The sequence below is a fragment of the Rhipicephalus microplus genome, chromosome 3 (assembly GCF_043290135.1).
Source record: "Rhipicephalus microplus isolate Deutch F79 chromosome 3, USDA_Rmic, whole genome shotgun sequence".
Classification (NCBI taxonomy): Eukaryota; Metazoa; Arthropoda; class Arachnida; order Ixodida; family Ixodidae; genus Rhipicephalus; species Rhipicephalus microplus.
This window is the reverse complement of record NC_134702.1, coordinates 225,187,687-225,214,224: the sequence shown is the minus strand read 5'-3', so window position 1 is coordinate 225,214,224 and position 26,538 is coordinate 225,187,687. Positions and strand designations below refer to the sequence as shown.

General features: G+C 44.6%; 1 protein-coding gene across 2 annotated transcripts in view; it reads left to right on the top strand.

The window, feature by feature from the left end:
- Positions 1–25,906, top strand: part of LOC142804141 (venom metalloproteinase antarease TserMP_A-like) — a 151,790-nt gene extending 125,884 nt beyond the window's left edge. Inside the window, exons 13-14 of one of the 2 annotated variants that reach the window (XM_075890742.1) lie at positions 22,646–22,759; positions 25,781–25,906. In XM_075890742.1, the coding sequence (XP_075746857.1) occupies positions 22,646–22,759; positions 25,781–25,819 (153 nt within the window). In that variant the 3' untranslated portion in view covers positions 25,820–25,906. The remainder of the gene's footprint in view (positions 1–22,645; positions 22,760–25,780) is intronic. The other variant, XM_075890744.1, reaches the window with a different exon arrangement.
- The last annotated feature ends 632 nt before the right edge of the window (positions 25,907–26,538 follow it).

The window sequence follows — 26,538 nt, the reverse complement described above, 5'->3', positions numbered from 1 at the left end:
GTCAAAATAAGAGGACGTCGTCTAGGTAACACAGGCAGGTTGAACATTTGAACCCGTGTAGCAGAGAGTTCATCATACGTTCGAACGTGGCTGCGGCGTTGCATAGACCGAAGTGCATTACCCTGTATTGGTCCAGGCCATCGGGAGTGACGAAGATGGCGCTTTCTTGGTCTTTCTCGTCCACGGAAATTTGCCATTTACCAGATCGAAGGTCGATAGATGAAAAGTAGCGTGCGCCATGAAGACAATCGAGAGCGTCCTCAATACGGGGCAAAATATACATGTCATTTATCGTTAGTCGTTTATAATCTGGTAGTGGATGCAGAAACGACATGTGTTGTCCTTCTTTTTAACCAGGACGACGGCTGATGCCCGTGGGCTTGATGAGACCTCAATATTGCCTTTAATAAAAATCTTGTTTACTTCGGCTTGAATAATCTGGTGATCCGATGCGGACACGCGATACGGTCGACGGTGAATGGGAGCAGCATCACCTGCGATGATGCGTTGCTAGACAAGAGTAGTTCGGCCGAGTGGTCTATCGTCAAGGCAGAACACGTCGCGCTAGGAAGCTAGAAGGTGAATGAGGGCGGCTTATTGCTCTGTCGAGAGGTCATTAGCGATCATGTGACATGTTTATATGTCGAGGCGTGTGGCATCAGGTGGGTGACAAGGAGCATTAGTGCATACGAAGGCCGCAAAAGTGGTGACGGACTGAAAGGTGGCAATTAAGATGCCTTCAGGGAGGACTTGCTTCATGAAGCCGAAACTTGTGACGCGTAGATATATCCGGTTGGCAGCTGTAGTTGCGACGCAGCGAGGGGCGGTGATGTAACGGGCCAGTAGGACATCAGGAATCGGCGTGACCATGTAATCCCCATCTAATGCAGCTGATGTGGAGGTGAATTCGGTGAATGTGAGGGCTTTAGGTGGTAAGTGAGGAAATCCGTGGCATAGAGCCCACGTTAAAGTTCGGGTTGAATATCCGGCTGAAGAGGCAGGTCTAAGCAAAGAGTACCAGCGGAAAAGCCTATCAAACCAGAATGGGCCGACAGGAAGTCTATCCCTAAGATGAAGTCATGAGGACAGTTGTAGGGCACAATCAATAGGACAGGAACGTAGCAGTCGGCGATTCCTATGCGAGTTATGCACATTCCGAGGACGGGCACAGTTCCGCCGTCGGTGACGCGTACAGCTTCTGTAGAAGAGGTGCTAGTACTTTTCTTAGGTGCCGAGAAAGATTAACACTGATTATGGATACGCGAGCACCGGTATCGACTAATGCGGTCAGAGAAATACTGTTCACGTGCACATCGATGAGGTTCTTGTGCATAGGGAGCGTCAATAGAGAGTTTGGTTCAGATGGAGATGATTTAGCACTAACTCCAGGAGCCGCACGGTCTAGTTTTCCGTCGGGTACGATGGAAAGTTGGGTGGCGAGAGATGGGGGCGTGGCTGGGGCGACGGAGAACGACGGCGTTGAGCAGACGGAGAACGAGCAGGAAGGTGGCTGTCAGGTGTGTCGAAAGCACAATCTGTGCAGCTGAGCGAATACCGGCGAAGATGTTCGTATGGGCGCTGAAAGACAGGTTCCTATGTGGCGATGACCAGAAGGCATGGCAGTAGCGGGAGACATGTCGAAAGTGGTGGCAGTGAAAGCAGATCAGTTTGTCGTCGGGAGTCTGTCATTCCGTGAGGTTGCAAGATTGTGGAGGAACGAATCGGTCACGTCGAGATTCATTGATGGGCATTGGTCTGGAGAAGGGGCGAAAGCGGGGGCAGGCAAAAGGGAACACGAGGTTGACGAATTCTTGTCGCCAACCTCGTGTCCAACCACCTGAATAACAGAGACCACGGGGGTCGTTGGTATCGTAGCATGTTCGAAAGAAAGGGCTGATGTGGCGCTGGACTTGCAGCTTCAAGTTTCCGACGAACGATACGTGTGACACTCAGCTCAAAAGACGGTATGGTCACTGAATTGGAGCAGGTGGGCGTTGTCGCCGTGTTTGGCATATGAGAAAAAGGAGGGCGCACCCGACGACTTTTTGCTGTTTTGAAATGGTGGCATTCCTGAATGATGAGGTCGATAGTCGAGATGTTTGTGTAGACAAGCAAATTGAAGGCGTCTTCAGCGATTCCCTTTAAAATGTGACTAACCTTGTCCGCTTCATACATCGCCTCGTCCACTTTCTGGCAAAGAACGAGAACCTCTTGTATATAGCACACATGTGATTCAGTTGGCGATTGGACACACATAGCCAGCTTCTTTCGTGCAGCTGTGTGACGACCGGTTTGGTACCCAAAGATATCACGTGAGTTTCTTGAACGTGTCCCAGCTGGTGAGGTAGGACTCATTTGTTTCGTACTGGGGTTCTGTTCAAGTAGAAGAGAACAGTAGCGAGCAACATGGTTGGGTCCCAGCGGTGAGTTTGGTCAACTCGTTCATACAGGCGAAGCCAGTAGTCGACATCGAGGCCAGTTTGAGCGGAAAATGTCCCGGGATCACGGGGTATTGGGACCGCGAGAAAGGTTGCCGGAGAAGTCCCAGACATAAAAGGCGACGGGATGTCACTGGAAACCATGGCGGGAAGTTGGAGGATGCGGCATCTCTGGAGCTGCGTGATGAGGACGGGGAACGTTCCACCTCCAACAAATATGATACTTGAGTAACGAGTCAATATATTGCAAATATATTTGCAATTGCTGTTTCAGTGCTTGCCAGTCTGGCTTCGAGCTAAAGCAGCAAGCGAGTTTCATCCTCTTCGTCGGGCACACACGCGCATTGACAATATGCATTGCGGCAGCCTACATGAAGCAATATGTCCGTCTCTGATGCTTATTCTGCCCCAAAGGTTACCGTAAGAATGAACCGACTCGCGCAACAAGTCCCCATACTGGTTTAGACATGTGTGCAATAATATCTGTGAAAATTCAAGAAACACCGCCAGACTTAGGTGTCTACATTCCAAAAGAAAATTTTACGGTTCCGCCTAAAATGTGCTCCTAGCAAATAATTACCCCATTGAGAAAACGTCCACCATAGGAATGGTGCATTCCACCCACCACCATTTCGGTGGAATATGGTGCTGAAAACGTTGGTGCTGAAAATGGTGCTGAAAACTCGAGCTAGACAGGATCGGCACCTGCTACAAAATTTCCACATCTGATAAACACGAACAACTGCTGCCGGTAACGATTGCCACCGCAATAAAGGCAACACTGCTATGTTTTTGATACAAATAATAACCGCAAGAAAAAAAAAAACTCAGTGGACTGAGAAGAAGGTAGAGTTGATTGGCGGTTACCGCCAAGTTTATTATACATTTTTCGCTCGTTCCAAAGGGCAATATCTGTTCAGGCTTTACGACGTTTTTATGCTCATTCGATAGATACGCCCGCACAATTGATTTTTATGTTTTTCGCGCAATGCGCAGCGCAGTCGCGCCAGCGCACCGCTGTTGCTCTGTCGTTAGGAACAACTACATAGCGGCTTGCCCAAAACGAATACAGTGCGCCAGAAACATTATGCTATCATATTCGTTCAGTAAACATACGAATTGACGAGTTCATGTTCTCGCATAGGAGACAGTGAAGTTGGCGGCTCTCGGTGAGGGGAGACGTACATTTGGTAGAAATTCTACAAGTGCGTCGCATCGATGTTTGTTGTTGCTTCTTGCACGAACACCGTACACAATGAAAAAGGCTTCATTTAGGGTATATAAAGCCACAGCTGTGCTGTATTGTCATTTTTACTTGTCAAAATTGTGTATTCTTAAACCCAGAAACGCCGTTAACACTTGTACGGGCTCCGTCGGCATGACTGACCTTTGGTTGAAATCATGGTGGTGTAACCGAGAGGTGACATTCAAACTCGCTGGGGCTCACCTCGACGCATGTCGGAAGTGAGAGTTTATGCATATTTGAACGCACTTTGTTATTTTAAAGGTGCAGCTCAAGCAATAGAGTGTGCAAGGATTACCAGAGTTCCGTTTCTAGCGAGGCGACATCAAGTGACCGCTGTGTTCTGCTCTAACATTGAAAGGGGCAATTGCAAACTGGAGCTCATTTACTTGTCGACAACTGCGTGCCGATGTAAAACATTTATTGTAACTGTTCACAGTTTCCACCATATCCACTTATAATGGCACCATATCCACTATTCTTTCCACCATATCCACCATTGTCTTCTAAACATCACAGCAAAGAAACACATCGTGGATGTCAAAGTGATGTAAGTATGTGTGTGAAATGTAAACAGATTCCCGGTGCATATTCTACGCTCGACAGAACTTGAAGCGTTGTTGACCCCACAAGAATAAAAAAACAAACGTGCTAGAAATCTTAATGAGCAGTGTTGGTTTGTTTTGACCATAAAATATATCTCTGTGCATTCAATAATGAAACACTATGAATGAGTAATTTCCTATACTATCATGAGCTTTTTTATCATTCCAACATTATCTACAAAGCTTCCATTAGTCCACCGTGATCCACCTCGCTCACCAAGAATTCCACTAAACACGTCTTGCCTGGCCACTATCAGTCGGCAATTTCCACCATCACCATCACCACTATCTGCCACCATTTTTCCCCTCTCGCCGTCATCAGTAGGCATTTTCCACTGTCACCACCATTGGCTTGCCACCATCACCACCAAGTGCCATCAGTTTTTCTACTCTCACCATCATCAGCCATTATGTCCACTACTGTTTCCACTATATCCACTAATGATTCCACAATATCCACTACTCTTTCCACCATATTCACTAGCGATTCTAGCATCCACCAAGCCAGGATTTCAAATACGTTAGGCCATCATATCCGAAATGTAAGTCAGAATTGTAGGTCTAGACTGCCACCAGAAAAGCTTTTCGTGAAATGGCAGCTTGTGATCACCAAAATCTAACCTTCAAGTTTCCGCCGCTGTGGTCTGAAAAAGCCAACACCAACAAAAACATTTAACGTTGCCGCAGCGATTGGCGGGAAGCCGGCGGCGGCTCAATCTCAGCGCTACGCCAGCGCCGCCCCTCGAAGCGGAGCTGATTTGGTGGCACCTCCGGAGTGAGTATTTCTAACAACAGTATCTAAAAACGTGGATTGGAGAGTAGCGGCATGCTGTGTCAAAGGTATCTCACAAATAGAGCATTGTACAATTGCAGTAGCGATGATTCTGAGAGACCGCATCTTGCTCCTGCCATGTTGCGAAGAACAAGAACGAAGCTGTTCAGTTAAGATTTATTTACTACGACGTGTCTCTTCTATAATAGATCTCTGTTTATGACAACTACAAGAAACTTGTGGTGCGTTACAGCTAGTATCGCTGTCCCATTAATAAATATCGGGTATTGTGACATATGCTTGTGCGTGAAGGCAAGCACTGCGCATTTGAATATTGAAAAAGTGAGCGCCTGACGTTGTAAATATTTACCTGTGATTGTCACAGTGCGCTGTAGTCGAGCACGCAATTTCGAACGAGTAGTTCGGGATGCCCATTTGCACATGTTATCAGCCTATGCACTAATCTTCACCGTGTTGCATAATTCTGCAGCAACGCTGATCACTGTGAATTTGAGTAGAAGATGACTGAGAACTTTTTCTTGGGCCATACCACAAGGAAATTTATAGCAGTTGGTGTCCGCATCACTTTTCTTCATGTAAATGGTGCGGTCACAAGAGCAACGAACGATCCAAGCATACAGTCGTCCACTGACGTCTAAATGTGCCCTTCCGTCAAGGACCACCCACCATAACATCACAAATAACTTAAGTTGAATAATTCATGTAGAGTACGTAATTAACAATGCTAATCGCATGCTCGGGTACTTACGACGTAACTTCTCCAAAGCACCCTCTTCCTTAAATATAATACTCTATAAGCCGCTCATAAGCCCTAACCTCGAGTACGCATCTGTCATATGGGATCCCAATTATGCTTATCTCATCACCTCTCTTGAACTAGTAATAAATACGTCCCCTAGGTTCAGCCTCTAACTACAACCACACTGCTAGTATGACTTCAATGAAAAATAACTTATCACTTATTCCATCGGCTCACCGACGAAAAATCGCCCGTCTTTCATTGTTTCTTATAATTTTATATCACCCAACGCTTCATGACCTGATACTCCGGCCTCTGTGCATATCAAACCGTGTTGATCATCGCAATAAGGTAGGAATCGCATCATGTCACACTAAGTCTTTCTTTCAGTCATTTATTCTCCGCACAAATCAAGATAGCAACCACCTTTCCTTGAATGTCGCAACCATCACCGACTTCAAACTTTTTCATGAAACATTAGCTAACATTGTGTAACCAGGAAAATCTGTTACCTATGCTTATTGCTTCTGCTTTTTCATAATTTGAAAATAACTATTTTTGTAAATTCTGCAGAAATTTTGATAATATCTGAGTCCTTCATTTCACCGTTTTTATTTGTATTTATTGCACTGTTTTATTTGTATTTGTCATGTAATTACCCACTCCCATCTTTAATGCCTTTTTGGCCCTGAGGGTATTATAAATAAATAAATAAAAAAATACACATCTAAGATAGAGGTTGCTTAGCGTCCTGAGATCCACAGAATTTTCTGCAACGTTGCCTGTCAATGTTGTCAAGATTCCGAATTGCATGCCATTGAGCTCGCAAAAAGTGGGGAGGCTTGAAGGCGACTTTGTCTGTGTCGGCGTCCTGCACGGCGACGGAGCACGAAGAACTTCGTATTGGGAGTCGACTGCAAATTTATGCACTGGTAGGTTAACCAGCCTGATTGTGTCTCGCAGCGAAGAAGCAATCATGTCTTGTGAGTCGTGTACTCAGAGCCGTTCTAGACAGATGCCTTGAACAGTATCCTTGGCGGTTTGACGAATGTAGCGTGTGTGTGTGTGTGTGCACGTGGCGAGACAACTTGAACATAACATATGTTAGAAGGTGGCCACTGCCACGAGTATCCGAATTCGTGCACCAAAATGCAGAAGACAGCAGGCTCCTGGACACAAAACAGAGGTCGAGGGAACTGCTGTAGAACGTTCCACGAATAAATGTCGGTAATACGTCATTGAGCCCACTTGGTCTATAGTTTCACATAAAACTGGCCAAATCACTTCCGCGATAATAGATTGCAGTGCTACCTCAGAGAAGATGGTGTGCATTGAAGTCGCTATTCACAATGTGTGGGCTTGTGTGGCATGAAGAATGGTCCCAGGTGGGAGCAGTCTATGTGCGCACTTTGGTGTATGTGTCCTCCTTTTTTGACAGCATCTTTCTTGTGTTACAGTCAGGCTCACGAAGTCATTGCTAATATGCGATGCAACGTCATTTCTCGAGAACGTCCAATCACGGCGTATAGGAAGGAGAACTTTGCTCGTATGTTGATCACTGCGAGACAAAATCTGGATAAATTCAGATATACGAAAAGTTGAATTCATGTTTGGTTCGCATATAGTGACACAAAAAAAACATAATTAAAATCCAATCCTCTGAAATTCGAAAGACCGTCACGTAAACCGCAAGCATTCCAGTGCATAACAAGCGACTGGTACATGCGCTCCTCGAACATCGTTGTCATATTCATTTATTGAAGGACTACTAAAAGAGGCTCCAAAACCTCAAGTAGCTGCGCAGCCACCTTGGTAGCGGGGATGTTCAGGGAGCATCTAACCCATCAAATTTGTAAACATAGCTTTGACATCTGCGTCATCTGTGTTCTCAATTTCTTCATTGTGGGCAGGAGCACAATGCGATAATGACGCTACCGCGGCTGTTGATCGTAGTAAAGGAGTCTCCGTCGTCGTGAGAGCCAATGAGTGGTCGGCTTGCACTTGTGCGGACTGTAATGACACTGAAGCATCTGTCTCGTTCTTTATGCAGACCAAAGTAATCTAGGAGAAGGTGGAGGCACAGCTTTTTGTGTAGATATTGATAATCTATGAGCACTGCTGCTCCAATTGCGTCGGTGTCGTGAACGATGTTTACGACGCCGTGCAGCCCTTGCAGCTTCTCTGTGAGTGGAGTGGTCTCGAACCGTCTTCTTCAAAATACTTATATCATTCCTCGTTTGTAGACATTCCTTTGACGTTGCGTCATTGGCGCCTCAGCAGTTTAGACATTTGGCTGCAGCATTGCAGTTATCGCCATCATGAAGGCCACCGCAATATTTTCCGGTTACAGCACGCTTGACAACTGCCCTAATGTGCCCGATTTTCATATTTTTATGACATTGCAGAGGTTTTGGTACGTAAGGACGTACGGAATGCCTCACGTACCCAACTTTTACAAGTGCAGGTAACGTCTCTGACTGCAACACTATTTTGCACATTGCGTGCATTCAGTGCGATGAAAACCAATCATTAAAGCCGACGATGACAGCAGTTTATCCACAATAGAGCCTGTTATCTTTTTATTCACATCGTATATAACTGCTGTCTTTGTTTCCTTGTCATATGCGGAAATTTTTGAACTGGGATGTGTCCTGAATGAACAATTGCTTTCAGCGTGTTTAGTATGGTGTTCGTAGTGACCTCCGCTGTCAAGATTTTTTTCGAGCATTTATGCGTCTTTCTACAACTTTTTCTGGGGCAATGAGTTCAAAGTGCTCCAACAGGCTTTGCCTATTCAAAGAGTTCAAGACATCGGTTTTGATGTCGCCACGTACGAAATGGCGTACGACCACATGCTACTCGGCTTTGTCTGTGCTTGCCGGCCAGTCGGCGATGTCTGTCTGATTTTTCTCTTGAGACGACGGCTTCATGCGACTGCGTAGTCGCTGTCTGATGTCATATCTTCAACGGAAGAGTCATCAGAAATGCCAACGTGGACCACGCTCGGGCTGGGGTGGTAACTTACATCAGACGCACTATGATGTGGTAGACCCAATCGCAGTCGCTGAATGGGGTTTTGGTCCCTCTATCTAAGGGTAGAGGTCTCTCCTAGTTGTGTAGATAATTGTACAATCACGGCAAAAGGGTTAGAAAACTTATAGAGCTCGAAGCAGATGCTGTTTTTTGTGATGACATCTTCTCCGTTCTCCTTCTCAATTGTTATGAACAGACAAAAGCTTAGAGAAAGTAAGAGAAATGGCAATACAAGAAGAAAATAAAAAAATCAAGGCAAGCCACCCAGCTCCCCATCTCATTCAGACTCGGTACTGCTAGTCCGAAGCCATCGCACTCTTGATTCCTCTGCAATTCTCTATTTGCTCTACGTTTTGATGACTAATAACATGATGTCCCGCGGACATCAGTAACTCTAGAACCTCCTGCCGAATTATAGGTTATTCACCTTTGTATAAATGTGGCGTAAAAAATACAAAACCATAGAAAAAAAGATAGAAAAATTTCAAAGTATTTGTCTTTTGTCAAAACATTTTGTTATGCCGAGCAGTGCGATCTGAAAAGAACAAGCACGCCCCTGGTTTTGTCCTCTTCATGTTACTCTTCCGTCACCCAACACGTGAGCTGACCTTTTTGTCTGTGCAACGCAATAACTATGACTGCCAAGTGGTTACGTGACTAAAGATCACGTAAGAGCAATTCAAGAGACCAAAGCCATGGTACATCAGGTACCAAATAGTCACGTGACAATAAACCACGTGACATTACGTTTTTAGACATTATACTTTATCTGAAAACGCCCCATAACTGCTGTAACGTGAGTAAATGTGACCTAAAATGCCTACTGTTATGTAGTCACTAGCGCCCTTCTACAACTGGATTCAACTTGCTCAATAAACGCCACTCCCAACACAGAGCAGGCAGTTCTTGCTCGCTCAACATGGCGTTCGGCGTCACTCATTTCTGTCGCGCCCCATTCTCATAATCACGACACATCCAAACATAACATGGTGTCAGAAGTGAACTAACGCAATGATAGTAAGCATGGCCCTTCCACTCATCTCACCACCAAAGAAGTTCGAGCCAGGTAGCAATACCGCGGAAGCTTGGTCGGAATGGAAATTGGAGTATCAGCTTTACGAAGCAGCCTGCGAATACACCACAAAGCCAGAAGCAACACGGCGAGCGCTGCTACTTCACGTCATGGGCCCAACAGTGCGGAAAATTGTTGAAACCTTTCATTTTTCGTCGCCAGCCGACGGTGAGCAGATATTCGACACGGTGTCAGCAATATTTGAGCGATGCGACGAGAGGTACCTTCCCTACAAAAACGTAATGCAAGCGAGAGCCATATTCAACACCATGTGCCAGAAAGAGAACCAGCCGATTGACGACTTCATTGCTGTACTTCAGCATCAAGTGGTAATGTGTGGCTTCGGTGACAAGCATGACCACGTCCTAGGCGATAGGATCATCGTTGGAATTCGAGACGCAGCGCTTTGAGAAAGGTTATTCCATGAGAAAGACTTTAAACTGGAGAAAATCATCGCTCCGTGCCGATCGGCGGAAATCTCAAAGCAGCATGTGACCTCGCTAGCAACGACTTCGTATGAACAACAAGCAACTGTGGCCAGATTGAGAAAAAAAGGCAAGCAATTTCGACAACCTGACAAGCATCACACGAGAAGGCAACCAGCGTATCATCTAAAGAACGGGCAGCCAACAGAAACAGCAGCTCAGCGTACGTGTGGCAGGTGCGGAACTGTGCATCAACCCCGACAATGTCCCGCCTACGGCTGAACATGTTACAAGTGGGGAAAGTTCGGACACTTCGCGAGTGTTTGCCGTCAGAAATGACGAACAACATAGAAAAAAGTTCACGTTCTCTCCGACCAAGGGGAGGACTCCGAACAGGAGTTATTTTAGAAAACCTCACAGTGGACATCATGGAAAGTGCATCGTCTGACTGGTTCGAGTGTGCCGAAGTGAATGGTGGTCTTGTTAACTTCAAGTTTGACACGGGTTCAGATGTCAAAATTCTCCCAGATCAGCTAGTGTTAAACTGGAACCCGCCACCAACAGTGAAATCTACAAATGCCAAGGTCACCACGTACCTAGGTGAGCAGCTCAACATTCAGAACGAATGTCAACTCTCTTGGTCGGTGAAAAACAAGCAAAGCCTTGTCAAATTTTTGCTGGTTAAAGGAAGTCTCAAGCCAATATTGGGAGCAGCTGCATGCACAGAAGTAAACTTGCTGAACAGAGTTAGGAATGTTGAAGCAGTAGGAGAGGCTTGTACTCCTCGGCAGCTTGAAGCAGTACTTAAAGAATTTTCTATCGTATTTGAAGGCATTGGCAGACTCCCTGGAAAGTACAGCATTCACCTACAGCAGAATGCAAAGCCTACAGTTGCAGCCCTTCGTCGTGCGCCATGTGCACTTGAAAAGACAGTCAAAGTCGAACTTGAACGTATGCAACAAAATTCCATTATCAAGCGTGTAACAGAACCAACGGACTGGGTGCATCCCATTGCTATTATTACTAAAAAGATGGAAAAGTGCGAATATGTTTAGACCTCAGGAACTTGAACACGGCAGTGAAGCGACACATCTATCGCATTCCTGTTGCTGACGAACTCTTTGCACGACTCAGTGGGTGTACTGTGTTTTCAGTTCTAGATGCCAAGAATGCATTTTGACAGCTAGCGCTTGACGAGAGCAGCTCGTACTTGTGTATATTTGCAACACGAAGGGGACGCTACAGGTTCCTCCGTGTACCATTTGGCCTAAACATTGTCCCTGTATTCTTTCAGCAGGCCATTGACAGTATCTCTGAACGTCAAGCTCTTGTGACGCCAGACATTGACGACATTTTGATTGCATCCAAAACACTAGATGAACATGTTGTTCACTTGCGTAAAGTGCTCAGCATAGCACGAGCTAACAACCTCAGGCTGAATATAAACAAGCTCAAGCTGGGTTTACCAACAGTCACCTACCTAGGACATCAGTTGACACAACAAGGCGTCACTCCTGATCTCAGCAAAGTGAAGGCTATCAACGCTATACCAGCACCAACCTGCAAAGCGGAGCTTCTTCGCTTCCTCGGCATGGCGACTTACCTAATGAAGTTTCTCCCAAATTTTTCTGCGAAGGCACAGACCCTTCGAGAACTTCTCAAATCTGATGTTGCATGGCAGTGGACGCAAAAGATGACCGATGAATTCAATGACGTCAAGAGCAAACTGACAACAGCACCAGTCTTGCACTACTTTGATCCGGCACAGCCTATTGTCATATCCACTGGCGCAAGATCCTATGGTATGGGCAGTGTCCTCCTTCAGCACGGACACCCAGTTGCCTATGCGACCGCAGCACTCACATCAGCACAACAGCGCGATGCGTAATTTGAGAAAGAACCGTTAGCTGTAGTACTTGCCTGTGTACAGTTCCACAATTATATCTGTGGTCGCAGCATTTTTATTGAGACTGGCCACAAACCTCTTATCGGTTTTCAGCCTAAAGACTTCCACAAGGTCTCACCCAGTCTACAACGCCTACTACTTCGACTTCAACGCTACAGCGTGAAGTGGGTGTATTTGCCAGGTAAACATTTGACTGTTGCAGACGCGCTTTCTCGTGCACCTGATTCAGCATAGACAATCAAGACATCAGACAAGGAGTATCAGGTTCTAGCGTGTACAAAGGTGCAAGCGTCAACTCCGAAGCTAGCAGAGATAAGAACCTGCACAGCTGCTGACAGCACACTCCAGTGTGTAGCATCGTACATCCAGAAAGGCTGGCCCAACAAGATCTCAAAAGTTCCCAAAGCAGTGAAGCCCTACAACTCAATCAGAGGTGAACTTTTGTAACTGATGGCTTTGTGTGTTATGGTGAACCACTTGTTGTGCCAACGCCATGTCAAAAAGAAGTGCTCTCAAGGCTCCACCTCACCCACCGAGGCATCGTATCGTGTAAGAACACAGCTCGCCAGAGTGTCTACTGGCCTGGAATAAGCCAGGACCTTGAGCAGATGATAACCAACTGTGAGGTCTGCCAGCGCCATCAGTGGGCTAACCAACGAGAGCCGCTACTCGACCGAGAACTACCAGCACGATCTTGGGAAAAAGTGGCTGTGGACTTGTTGCACCACAATGGAGTGATATACTTGCTTCTAGTGGATTATTACTCTAAGTACGTCGAGGTCAATAAGTGCGTACAACATCAGCCTCATCAGTCATCACAGTGCTGAACGATATCGATGCGCGTTTCGGGTACCCTCAGAGGTCGTGAGTGATCAAGGTCCTCCATTTGATTCAGCCGACTTTAGAAACTTCAGCGAAAATGGGACATCGTTCACAAGCCCACATCACCTCTTTTTCTTCGTGCAAATGGGCAAGTGGAAGGAAAAATTCAAACCATTATGGCATCATTGACAAAAGCACTGTATGAAGGCAAGAAACTCGCAGTAGTGCTAATGAACCACAGAGCAACTCCAATGAATGGCCTTCTTTCTCCGGCAGAGATGTTTATGGGAAATAGGATGAGAACATTAATTCCAGCCCATCCCAGCACTTTGTTACCGCACTATCCACACTCGGTGTTCCCAAAAGAAAAACCCTCAGTCAAGGCAGCAGGCACAACCTAAGCATGCAGACCAGCATGCTTGTCAGATTCCCTCCTTAACCAAGAATACGCCAGTGTGGTTTTGGCAGGAAAAGAAATGGGAGAAAGCAGGCGCAACACAGGTAGGCCCAGAGCCATGGAGATACACCGTTACAGCAGCCAATGGTCAAGTGTACATGCGCAACCAACACCATTTGCGAGTGCGGCACTCCCCAAATGACCCCCAGTCAACACCTGAAGACTTCCATCCTCTTCAAACAACCAAAGAAAATGTGCCCCACGACACCTCGCACCCAAGTTCTTTCCCAGACCGCCCTTCAGACACCCGAATGGTGCCACCGCAACCTTTTCCTGAAAAGACACGCTCGGGAAGGCCAGTGTGAATCCCTTCAAGGTTCCTTCTGTGATCACGTTTTAATGTTCTCCATTTTGTTTTGTTCATGTGTGGCGGCGTGTTATGTAGTCACTAGCACCCCTTCAAGTTCATTCAACTTGCTCAATAAATGCCACTCCCAACGCAGAGCAGGCAGTTCTCGCTCGCTCAACAAGGCGTTCGTCCTCACTCATTTCAGTCGCATCCCATTCTCATAATCGCGACACATCAGAACATAACACCTACCTTCTAGTCACGTGACTAACTATTATGTCACGCGTATTGTCAACTAGCTGCATCAATAAAACTACGTAACATCGCGTACCAGGTAGTCACGTGACATAATCGCACTATAAACTACGTAGGACATATTCACGTGACTAAAATCACCCCTCAGGTACTCACGTTATTTTAATCACGGTACTGGTCACGTAAGTAGAGTGCGCTAGATAACTCGAGAACTAGACCCATGACAGACCCCTTGCATCATGTAGGTAGGCTTGTGCTTGAGAGAGCATATCACCACGCAATAGATTCTCATGTTCAGATGTTACCGCCAGGTGCACGTAACATCTAGAGACTTGACAAAATTACATAACCTAACATAACTAGTCACTTGACTAAAAATTACGAAACGTCATGTAAAAGCTGAGGATCTGACTGAAGTCGCAAGATTACGTGGCGGGTAGTCGAGGTTATATGTTGCCCGTGAAACCACGTGACACCTTCGTAATGTAGGGAACCGACAGAATCCAGTGAAGATTAGCCTGGTCTAGATCTTCTGCACTGAAGTGCGAAAATCACACACTTGATGGAGGGATGTAGATGTCGATCCTAAATTTCTGGCTTACACCTACCCTGAAGTATCGGCATAAGTTCTGGCAGCTTAACAAAAACGGCATACTAATATTTAAACGTTAGTCAAAACAATAGTACTGGAAAAAGTACTTTATTGATTATTTTAGAAACGATTGGACAAATTGGACTCTAATCAAGTAACAATAAATGATTGATACCAAAGCTCATTTTTCTGCAGCCTTCATGGGTTAACTGAAAATCTTTTGGTATTGAGGTTATTGAGTAAATCTCTTCGACTGCTCAATGAAAGTTTCACGGCCTCGCACACTTTCCCAAACTACAATGAAGGGTGCTCATCGTCGTCGTCTGTATTTCGATCATTTTTGTCGCGTTGTAGTTCACCAGACTAATGAACCAACAAGGCCAACTAGCCGCTTCAAACAGCCTTCGTTTACCCATACTTCATACTTATGGTAAAAACTTTGCCCCTCTACTAAATGCTTCGCATTTGTACGGATAGCTAGCTCGGTCGAAAAGCTAGCTCCGTTGTCTGTAAAGCCTTCTGCCAGCAGTGCAAGCTCCGTGTTCCCTCTTTTGAAAGACACGGCTCCGTGAGAGTGGTTGCTATCATGATATGAACCTCTGCTTGTGATCTTTTGTTACTTCTGCTTTCTTAGTGTGCGTGTTTTGGCTTCTCATAAGTTTTGTGACTCTTAGTCACCAGAGTGTCCGCATTGGCCTTTGCTCAACGTTTCCTTTCGCGTACATATACATTTTTGTGTTTTTTCAATTAACGTGATTTTGGCACCCGTCATTTTTTGCCTTAGTTAACACCGTCGTATCAAAAATTCATTCCTGTAATGAAAAACCAAGTTGCCTGGAATGCTGCTCTACAACCTCCGAGTGTCTCAGGAGAGTGATATATTGCAGTCGTGCTTCGTGCGATTGAGGCTTTATGAAAGAGGCATATGTTAACATTACACTTTTGCATGCAGGCATCTGCTTAGGAGCCATAGTTTAGTAAGAAGCAGTTTTATTTATTTCTATATTTTGAAGGAATTCTATAGCGCACAGGAGGTCAACCTGCCTGATGAGTGCAGAAAATACAGAAACTTTTTTAGCAGTTTCACACTATTCTCATTAATCAAGTTAAAGAGAAGTAATATTGTGTTGTAGCCGTCTACTGGAAACCACGATTGGGAAATTGTTTCGCGCCCAATACTTGCCAGCTATCAAAAAGTAAGACTTCACTGCATTCTCTGCCACTGTTGTTCGTTTAGTGTGGGCTACTCTTCTTCTAATCAGCTACTTAAAACTTGATGAATAAAACGATATGTCATATATGAATGCTTTTGTCATCTGAGAAAGTAGCACTGGCAAAGTCTTGAAAACTGCGTCACCACTATGTAGAGTCAACCGCGATGAGAACGACTGCAATGAGTACGACCGGTGGTTCTAGTGTTTCTCTTATTAGGTTATCAGCAATTGATAGTCATTTTTCGGAATTTTGATGTATGCTAAAACGTCACGCCTGCGCGTAAGACTCAGCATTGTAACAGCGAAAGCTGCAAGAGCGGCCTTTTTAGAGCCTTTTTCTTAACAATATTTGGGTAACTGCTACAAGAACACTTGCAGGAAACTCACTACGCCATAAATCATAATAATTTTTGCTCAGGTAAAGAAGCAGTTTTTGTTTGTTTTCCTGTTATTCATTCAAAATAAATGGCACGTACTTGGTCTGGGGCATTTGCCAAGAATGAGTAGTTAAAAACTTGGAAGGTCGTTCGAAAAAGTTAAAAGATTCAAAAATAAAATGAAGAATAAAAATAAAATGGTAAGGACACGTATTATTCTAAATCAAGACTAGAGCTATTATGTTTTTGAGCTCGTATATCACGCTACCATAAAAATATTCAGAACAATTAAGAAGATAATAATTAGGTTTTCCGCATTTGAATAACGAAAGTTTCTAAAGGCAACTCTATAATGGTGCTCGTTTAGTAGTTTGATTGAAATTACACGCGCTATCAAAGACATCTCTGTGGCAGTATCCGAAACCGGAAGCACCCACTACGCCATTCTTCGTCATTCCCTGGAGAAGCGTGGTGCCCGCTACGCAGGGTAAATGGATTTCGCGCCATTTTTATTGCGATAGCAATCATATAAAGACTCTTGGCTGGATTTCGCCGCCAGCGTCGACGACGATGTCATGCACCATATATGTATACGCATCTATATCTATGAAAATGCAAGAAAGAAAAATATTCTAGAAAAAAAAGTTGTGGACCCCACGTACAGTAGGAATCTATGATATGCGAAGCACGAATGAGAAATGTTGATATGTCACTTTAAAACCAGCACAACATTACGATTCGGAGGTAAACGATGCCGTATATGACTTCCATGTCATGATTATCTTGTTTGGATGTGTCGTTTACCTTCGTCGTCTATTTACGTCACGTGATACCAAATTTAGTATATATATATAGCGTACATAGCATATATGATATAATGTACAATTTAGTATATATATATATATATATATATATATATATATATATATATATATATATATATATATATATATATATATATAACAGCGTGGATGTTGTCATGTTTTTACATGACATGCGTGTCAGGATTATTACATTTGCGCTACTCATATTCTTCGTCATTTAGTGACGTCACGCAACACCAAATGTGATATATGTTGAGCTAGCAAAACGGCTGCGAGCGCATCAAGTTCAAGGTTTTTTTAAATTTAAAACCTTTTTAATATTATCTATAATACATAATTAATCCAAGCCTCTCTTTCAAGAAGTGAATTATTTAAAAAGCAAGGCACCGTCCCATTCATGGCCTATCCCCCTAGGTTGATTGAGCCAAGATGTTGAGGAACCAACCAACCAACCAATCATGAAGGGCCCATTATACTCCAAGGTAGTGCTGACGCGCGCGCACACTCGGCTCAGCGACACTACATTCGCAAAACGCGAGCACTCTATAGTCTGATCCCAGGCGCGACCAGCGTCCGTCAGCGCGGCCCGATGGCAACAGACGGGAAGTGCGACATGATGCATTTCGCGCCAATGTGTTACCCAGACAACACAGCGTCTCCCTCTTTTCATGATGGAAGGACGCCGAACGCTCTGAAATGCGCATGCGCCAAAGCAACGCAGCGCGTGCCTGCGAGTACATGGCAGGACCGGCGCCTGTCGTGGCAACGCCTGGTGACGCGACCTAATGAACGCCAGAGAGTACGTGCACTGCGTCACGCTGAAACGTATTTGCACCTTGACTGTGGCATGTAGTCGTGATCTCACATGACACGCATCACATGAGTATCATGTTTGAACCAGTCACATACTTGCGTCATCCATCGACGTCATGTTATACCAAATTTGGCATATGCGAAGCTAGCGAAACGGTCGTGAACGCATCATTAGTGTGGTATGTAGTCATGTTGTTACATGGCACGCATATCCTGATTATCTTGCTTGGATGTGCCGTTTACCTATGTCGTCCGTTCGCGTCACGTAATACCGAGTTTGGTACATGCGAAGCAACCAAACGGCAGCGAGTGCATTATGAACGTAGCATGTAGTCGTGCCGTTACATGACACGCATCTCATACTTATCATGTTTGCACCTGTATCATACCTTCTTCGTCCATTCACGTCCCTTATTACCAAATTTGGTATAATTTAGGATAGCTAAACGGCTGCAGCGCATCATTAGCGTGGCATGTAGTCTTGTTGTTACATGACACGCATCTCATGATTATCATGTTCGGACCAGTCACATAGCTTTGTCATCTATTCACGTACTGTAATACGGATTTTGGTATATGTGAAGCTAGCAAAAGGGCTGCGACCACCTCATGAGCGTGTCATGTAGCCATGTTGTTATATTACACGCATGCAATGATTTTTATGTTGGGTCTGTCGCTTGTGTTCGTCATGCAATCATGCCATACGATACCAGTTTTGCAACATGCCATGTGAACGAAACCACTACAACAGCTTCAAGACCATGAAATTATATCGTGACATTGGTGACATGCTTTTCCTGAATTTCATGTTATGACTCGTCATATACGTTCTTCATACAGTCATGCGGCGTTATACCAAGTTTGGTATCGATAGAATTATCGAAACGGCCAGGAGAGCTAAAGGTCGTAGGCGGCTAGACAGATAGATAGATAGATAGATAGATAGAGAGATAGATAGATAGATAGATAGATAGATAGATAGATAGATAGATAGATAGATAGATAGATAGATAGATAGATAGATAGATAGATAGATAGATAGATAGATAGATAGATAGATAGATAGATAGATAGATAGATAGATAGATAGATAGATGCGCTCAGTCACCGAAGTTCGCTAAGAAATGCTTCACATTTAAAAGACCCTGGCGCGTGGAATCGAACGTGGAACCTCCACGTCGTAAATGCGAGCCATTAACGACTGAGTCACCGAAAGTTACCTCCTTCAACCTTCTAACATCAAGCCATTCCTATCTTTCACTTACCGCTGTTTGTGGGTATCTCAGAGGGCAATCATCATGTTTTCAGCATTATATGCAAGATGGCCCAGTGAGCGCTTGGCGGCTCTCATATCTCACGCGTATTTTGGCCCACGTAGAGAATAAAGGGGTGTACGCTCGATCGCGTGCTCTTATCTTGAAGTGGGGAGAATCGTACCTCTGGGCTAGCCTTTGAGTTTCGTTGGAACAATTCTGTTGTAGTTAATGGGCACACAAAGATCACTGCGATCGTTGCACTGCCTGCGTTTGAGAAAAGGGCGCTCTTATCAGACACAGCGAAGTAACAACTGAGACGCTCATTTGCGTCATTCTGTACCTGCGAATACGTTTTGTGCGTCCTTTGTGCATGAGAAACGCCGGGCACGTTTCGATCTGCTCGCTATTCTGCGCATAAACTTCCAATTTGTTACTCTCGCGTTCATTGCTTAGCCTTTGTGGCAAAGCTATGACTTTTTAGGGCGAAGCTCCTTAAAGCGGCACCTGTTCGTCCCTCGTAGTAGTAGTCGTAGTGTGTAACAAGTGTTACATTTTGACCGGCACGGTGGTGCCGGTGGGAGTTTTCTCCTGTGCTTTGTTGAACTCTAAAAAGTTCGCGGCGTGCGTATTAACTAAACGCCGAATGCTCCTGTCTCTCATTCGCCATTAGCCGCCATTGGCATGTTTCAGCAGGAAACGTTTGTAGAAGTAGAAGTGTTAAAAGCCGACTTCTGCTTTCTCACATTCCCAGTAGCAGCCTTTCTTTACCTCCAAAGTTGTGCCTGGTGAGATTTCTCCTGTGCGTGATTAAGCAATCAAAATCTTTTGTTTCAAAACGCCGTTGATTGATGAAATAAACCAACGAAATACGCCACATGTTTTCTAAAAGCAAAAAAAAAGACGCCAGATGTTTTTAAAGCAAAACAAAAAAACTGGCAGCATATCCACGAGTGAATAATGGAGAGTGGGGCGAAGCATTCGTCTGTCACTTTTTTTTTAGGTTTAGCGAGCGTTGTGCCGCAGTGCTATGAACACAGTGAACTAGTATATACCATGAACTCGAGGTGGTTAAAGATGGGAAGTAGACCCGAAGCGCAAGCTGTAAGAAAGTGTACGTGTGCCACCTTTCGTTTTGTCCTCGGAATGTCCGCTGGATGGCGGTGCGTCTATATGGGGAATATATGATGAAAAGATGCGAGATGGTGATACTTAGAGTGTTGAATAGGTGGACGAATGGACACACAGACAGATAGATGGACGCGTGAACGGACGCAGGGGCGGATGCATGGACAAACGCAGGGGCGGACGCATGAACAGATGCACGCACGGACGGGCGGATGGACCCATGGACGGTCACACCGACGGACGCATGAATGGATGGAAGCAAGAACGAATGGACGAACGAATGCTTCGCCCCACTCTCCATCATTCATTCCGTGGATATGCTACCATTTCTTTTTGTGCTTCTGATAATGGCGGTGAATAATTATGGCTCAGGCTTTTGTTATGAGTTGGAGCATTCGACGAGTAAATCGTGGCCGGATTCTCATTATATTACACCTATTAGTTCATTTATTTTTCCAAAACGTTTTATTGTTCACGTTGACGTGATTCCTATCCTGACAAGAAACCTGCATATATAGGGTCAGTTTGCAGCGAGGTTTCAAGCACTGAGCCAGCGGTGAAATTCTGGGCTGGTACGCACGGTGCCCGTGTTCGAATTCAAATGTGTGATTGTGGTGTTTTCCATTTATCTGATTTTTTTATTCTTATTTTCTGTGAGAGTTGTTACGGACACTGGCAGTGGTGGCGGACAGCTACGGCGGACGCGACCCTTGTTTTTTACCTCTTCACAGCTTTGGTTGTAAAATATATGAAAATTAGGATTTATTTGTCCAACAATATTACCCAGAAAATATTAAAGCAATCGTATTCAACGAATTTAGGGGTACCTTCTGGTAAATAGGACGCAGTGTCAACAATAAAGGGATGATTTTTTGTATTTTCAAATTTGCCAAACACATTTGGTGGCCCGTCATGTTCGTGGTCTTTTCTCGATTGGCTGTAAGAGAGCTGACTTAGCACAACATTTTTTTTGCGCCTGCTAAAAGAAGCTTGACTATGTTGCGCGCTCACAGTGCTGCAAGCGAAATTCAACCGGCTGATTTCGAGGCTCTTGCTTGGTGTGCAAAATTTTTTCCGCAGTTCACCAAATGTAATCTTTGGGGCCGGAAAACTGCAGGGCTCTCAAACAGAACAATACTTTGTCGCTCATGTATGAACAGCGTAGCCAGATATAAGATATATCTGAAAGAATGAAGAAAACTTTGAGGACTCATTTCTTTATTTTCGTCATCATCATTATCATCATCATCATCATCATCATCATCATTATCATCATCATTATCATCATCATCATCAGCCTGAATACGTCCACTGCAGGACAACGGCCTCTCCCATGTTCCGCCAGTTAACCCGGTCCTGTGCTTGTTTCTGCCAATTTATACCCGCAAACTTCTTAATTTCATCTGCCCACCTAACCTTCTGTCTCCCCCTAATTCGCTTGCCTTCTCTGGGAATCCAGTTAGTTACCCTTAATGAACAGCAGTTATCCTGTCTACGTGCTACATGTCCGGCCCATGTCCACTTCCTCTTCTTTATTTCAACTATAACATCCTTAACCCCCATTTGTCCCCTAATCCACTATGCTCTCTTCTTGTCTCTTAAGGTTACACCTACCATTTTCCTTTCCATTGCTGGCTGAATTGTCCTCAATTTAAGCTGAACCCTCTTTGTAAGTCTTCAGGTTTCTGCTCCGTAGCTTTCTTTATATTACCCGACAGTAAAAAAACGAGCTGATATTGAAGCGAAGGAAAATACGGAAGATGGTAATTGTATTGTTTATGGTGTATATTTTGAACTGCTGCAAGGCGATCAAGCGAAGTGCACGAAAATGCAAGTTGCCGCAGGCAAGGACCAACCTTCAGTCAAACAACGCCGGTGGTCGTTTCTTTGTTCACTTTTATTGAATATTTATGTGTAATAAAACTTTGAAGCCATGGTGGCGAGTAAGCCTGCACGTGCCATGTGAAAGAATCAAATCTGCCGGCACGAAAGCCTCACTGTGGTCGTGGGTTGAGTCCCTGTGGTGGCGAGTTGGCTTTTCGTCCGCTTTAATTCTTTCATGTCTATATCGAAATCGCTAAAGTGTATTTAAAATCACACAATTAACGTCCTTATAGACTTATTTGCCTTCGTTGCCGGCTGGGTATGATTAAGGTGTAGTATTTCTGGATGGGTAGTGCTTTTTAATGCATGTTTGCTGTTAAAAAATCTTCGTTACGGTTGTGTGGTTGTCGAAGTCGAATCGCGTGCAATTGCTTGGTTGTTGTACACGATACCAATAATATGCGTATTGCGTGTGTGGCGTCTGCACCTTCGTCTTTAGGAGACTGGGTTATTAGACTAAAAAGTCCGCCTGCCTTATTTCAGCCGCCCCACCTAAGCACGCGCTGCAAAATGAACTGCTGCAAGATAGTGCCTTCATTCGGACGAAGCTGCCTGCAAGTACCTATACCAGAAGGCATGGAGTGCATGAAAGGGCAGGTGCGAATTAACTTAATGTTGCTGTTTTTTTAGAGAATAGTACAATCTGTTCCTGTGAAATAACACTGGCATGCGATGTGTCCTTCTCAGTTCGATTTTTTCTCGTTGAAAGAATGCACGATAAGCAACAAGTGTTAACTGCTAAGCTTGAAAGTGAAATTTCGGAGGTGAATTTTCACTGTCGCATTTTACATAACCAGTGAAGCTTCAGCAAACGCTCATGCGGTGTCACTGAAATCAACATTGCAAATTCTGCGCTAGAGTTGTCTTCAGCTTTTTACTGGTGCCGGTGCTTCCTTGTGCACAAATTCATCGTCACGTTTGCACTTCAAAAAGCCTTGAAAACCTAGAGCTTTCCTATAAAACTTGCTTTCGCGCACTTGCTTGCAAACTACCACAACCATGGCATATAGTTGCCATTGTACTTTATATTTCAAATATCTGAAAAAAATACAGTACATAGGGAGTTTAAGTTATTTTGCAGATTGAACGTCCCAGAATCAGGGAAATATTATTAGCTGTTGTGGGGGGCTGTGGAAATTTCAACCATCTAGATTTTTCGATTATGCACCACAATATAAGTACGCGCATTTCTATCAATTACCATCTATCGTAAATATGGCCGCCACAGCAGGGATGTGGTCCCACGACCTTTGGGTCATCAATAAACCAGAACAAACAGTTGGCCACCGTGGTGTTTTGGAGACCAGACATAGGCTACTGAAGCATTGTCGCCTTGCTTTCATAGCAGGTCGTTTAGCAATGTGTGCAGTTGTTTTTAACACACGTAGAAGTGTAGTCAAATGACTGTGGCGTGCAGGCGATATTGCGGTGCACATAAGCAGAATATTCTGTTTGCTTCATGAGTTAGTCGCTCGTGAACAGAACGCGGAAAATTTTTGTGAAGCTGCTCCTTTCTTTGTTAGACAGAACCAAACGAAGCGAACACACAACGCGGACAACAAAATTTCACGCCCCGCCGTGGTGGTCTAGTGGATAAGGTACTCGGCTGCTGACCCGCAGGTTGCAGGATCTAATGGCGGCCACGGCGGCTGCATTTTCGGTAGAGGCGTAAATGCTGTAGGCCCGTGTGCTCAGATTTGGGTGCACGTTAAAGAAACTCTGGTGGTCAAAATTTCCGAATTTCTTCACTACGGCGTCTCTGATAATCACATGATTGTTTTGAGACAATAAACGCTGCATATAAATCTATCAACAAAATTGTAAGAGAATTTAACTGTTGCCTTTAACGTCGGTGTAGTGGTTGGGGACATAAATTGAAAGCAATTAAGATGGTGAAAGAGTGATTTTTCCGTGAGTGCTACCTGAAGTCAGAGCCCCATTATAATGACGATAATTATATCGCGAGAACAAAACGACGACACAGAGGCAAGAAGGACACGAAGGACATGGGAGAGTTAACCTTGTCTCTGTGTCGTCGTTTTGATCTTGCGCTATACCTATCGTCATGCCATACCAACTAGCCCAAGCTGCCACACTCTCAATACGATGTCTCTTTTGTGTAGTCAATTCAGCAATAAGGAATGCGTTTTCTACATCCTTAGTTGGGCATTTCTGTGCGTGTAATCCCAAGGAGAGTTAACTTCGCAGCCAAAGTGACGAGTTGCGCCGCCTCGCGAACATGAATAGTCGCCGTGTTTTGGTACTTGCACAAAATTTTGTGCCAGTGGAATAAGAGTGTGCTGTTGTGCAACATGTAATTCTGGCGTGCGGGACTATGCATTGAATGATATGTTAAGTTTATTGTCCCGAAACCACCATGATTATCCGATACGGCGAAGTGGAGGGCTCCGGAAATTTTGACCACCTGAGGTTCTTTAACGTGCACCGGAATCTGAGTGTGCGGGCCTACATTTCCGCCTTCATCGGAAATGCAGCCGCCACAACCGGGATTTGATCCCGCGACCTGCGGGTCAGCAGCCGAGTACCTTAGCCACTAAACCACCGTAGCTGGGCTGCGGGACTATGCAGGGTCGGAAAATTTCAGCATTGCGGAATAGGAGCGCTAAACTCGCGTTTCGGTTGCTGTTGGTTGCGCTTTCTGTGCCACTACTGCAGTCGTTGATTCTAGACGTTCATGTAAAAATATGTTAAGGTGATGCTTCCCGAAAACGGAAAAGCGTCATGGTGCAGGCTTAAGTTCGCAATCAAACTCCACGGTCGCGCATTATATATAGCTCACAAATGAAGTTGCAACTGTTATATTTCCTGTGTATTGCCCCTGCCTTTATTAGACTCTTTTAATATTCTTATTTTGCAAGTTAGGAAATTTCGGCTAGAAGATGTTGCGCAACTCTTGAAGACGTTTGCTGCACTGATCGATACTTTGGAGAAAATGAATGAAAGATAGTGCCGTGTGAAGTAGAATGTGTTCTTGACACATTTACTTGGGGCAAGTATTCAGCATCTTCATGCACAATCTATCAGTGTCTGTTATTGTACTGCAAGGTTTGGTAAAATGCAGCTATTTTCACGCTTCAGTCCTGCCATCGTCTCATGTACAGGCACCATCTGGCACAGAACCAATATAGGTAAAGCGTTGGCGTATTGTGTAAGTCACACGGCTTACCAATTGGGGATACGCAGATTGTTGCTGTGGCTACCTGGGCTGTATGCCGCGTACCCTTGAAGAAACATCGATGAAGTACAACGTTTAGAGAATTATTTTGCCAATGCAAGATGAATTTATGACTCCCTGTATTCGATGACTAATACAGCACCACAACATAAATTACAAGTTCTTTCCGCGTGGCGTTACAGTGCTTAGTGTATACAGGCAAAAATCTGACAAAAAAGTACATAAAACAGTGTGTCGCTATTAAGAAGGTGAAATGGCCTCTTGACCTTACCGGATGCAGTACGTTGAGAGCATAAATGTGTAAAAGAAGCTAGTTAAAACCTGCGACTATAGCTCAAAAGCCTAGGGTGGACACTGTTATCTATATTTGTAAATGTAATTTGGCTAACATTTGTGTTACTGCTTTGATTTTTTTGTTCCAGACTTGCAGAAAAGGAAAGTGTGGAAAGCACAAGTGGTGAAGCACAAGACAACTAACATGTTTATTCTTTGTTTAAGAAACAAATATATCTGTTCCTTGATTATTAAACCACATTATCGCAAGCCTAGTAACTTACTTTGAATTCTGCTACGATATGTTTCCATTGCTATATGGGTAACTCTCTTCCGACCAAAAGGCAGACCAAGAAGATAGTTTAGGGAGTTAGAACACGCTGTGATTATTCATCTCATGAAAACAATCAGCATGGTGCTGCATCTGTGACCATTAAAAAGCTGCTGAAAGGCGGTTGAACGAGACTGTGAATCAGGTGGCATACAATATGTACATTTGCTAGCTCATCTATTGCACAATGGGGCTAAATGTGTCAATTTACACGCGTCCGCATTACGATCGAACGCAGATGTCACATATTATGGAGGAAGAAGAGCACGCGGACGTGCCTTATATACGAGCCATCAGCGGCGTTCCTTGGCACTATAGCTCAGGAATGAGCAATGGTGCGCTAGGAGTGCCCGAGTCATAGCAGCGCGTGTGTAGGGTTTATTGCACTGTGATACACGCCGGCGGCAAACAAAACATCGTTGTAGCCAAGACTAGTCAGTGCCAGCCAACATCGAGCAGCAGTTGTCGACAGGGAACTGAATATACCCAGTCAACCAACATAGTTTTCTTATCAATACACCAATTGTTTAACTCATCTGATATACACAATACAAGACACCTATTAGCTGCGAAAAA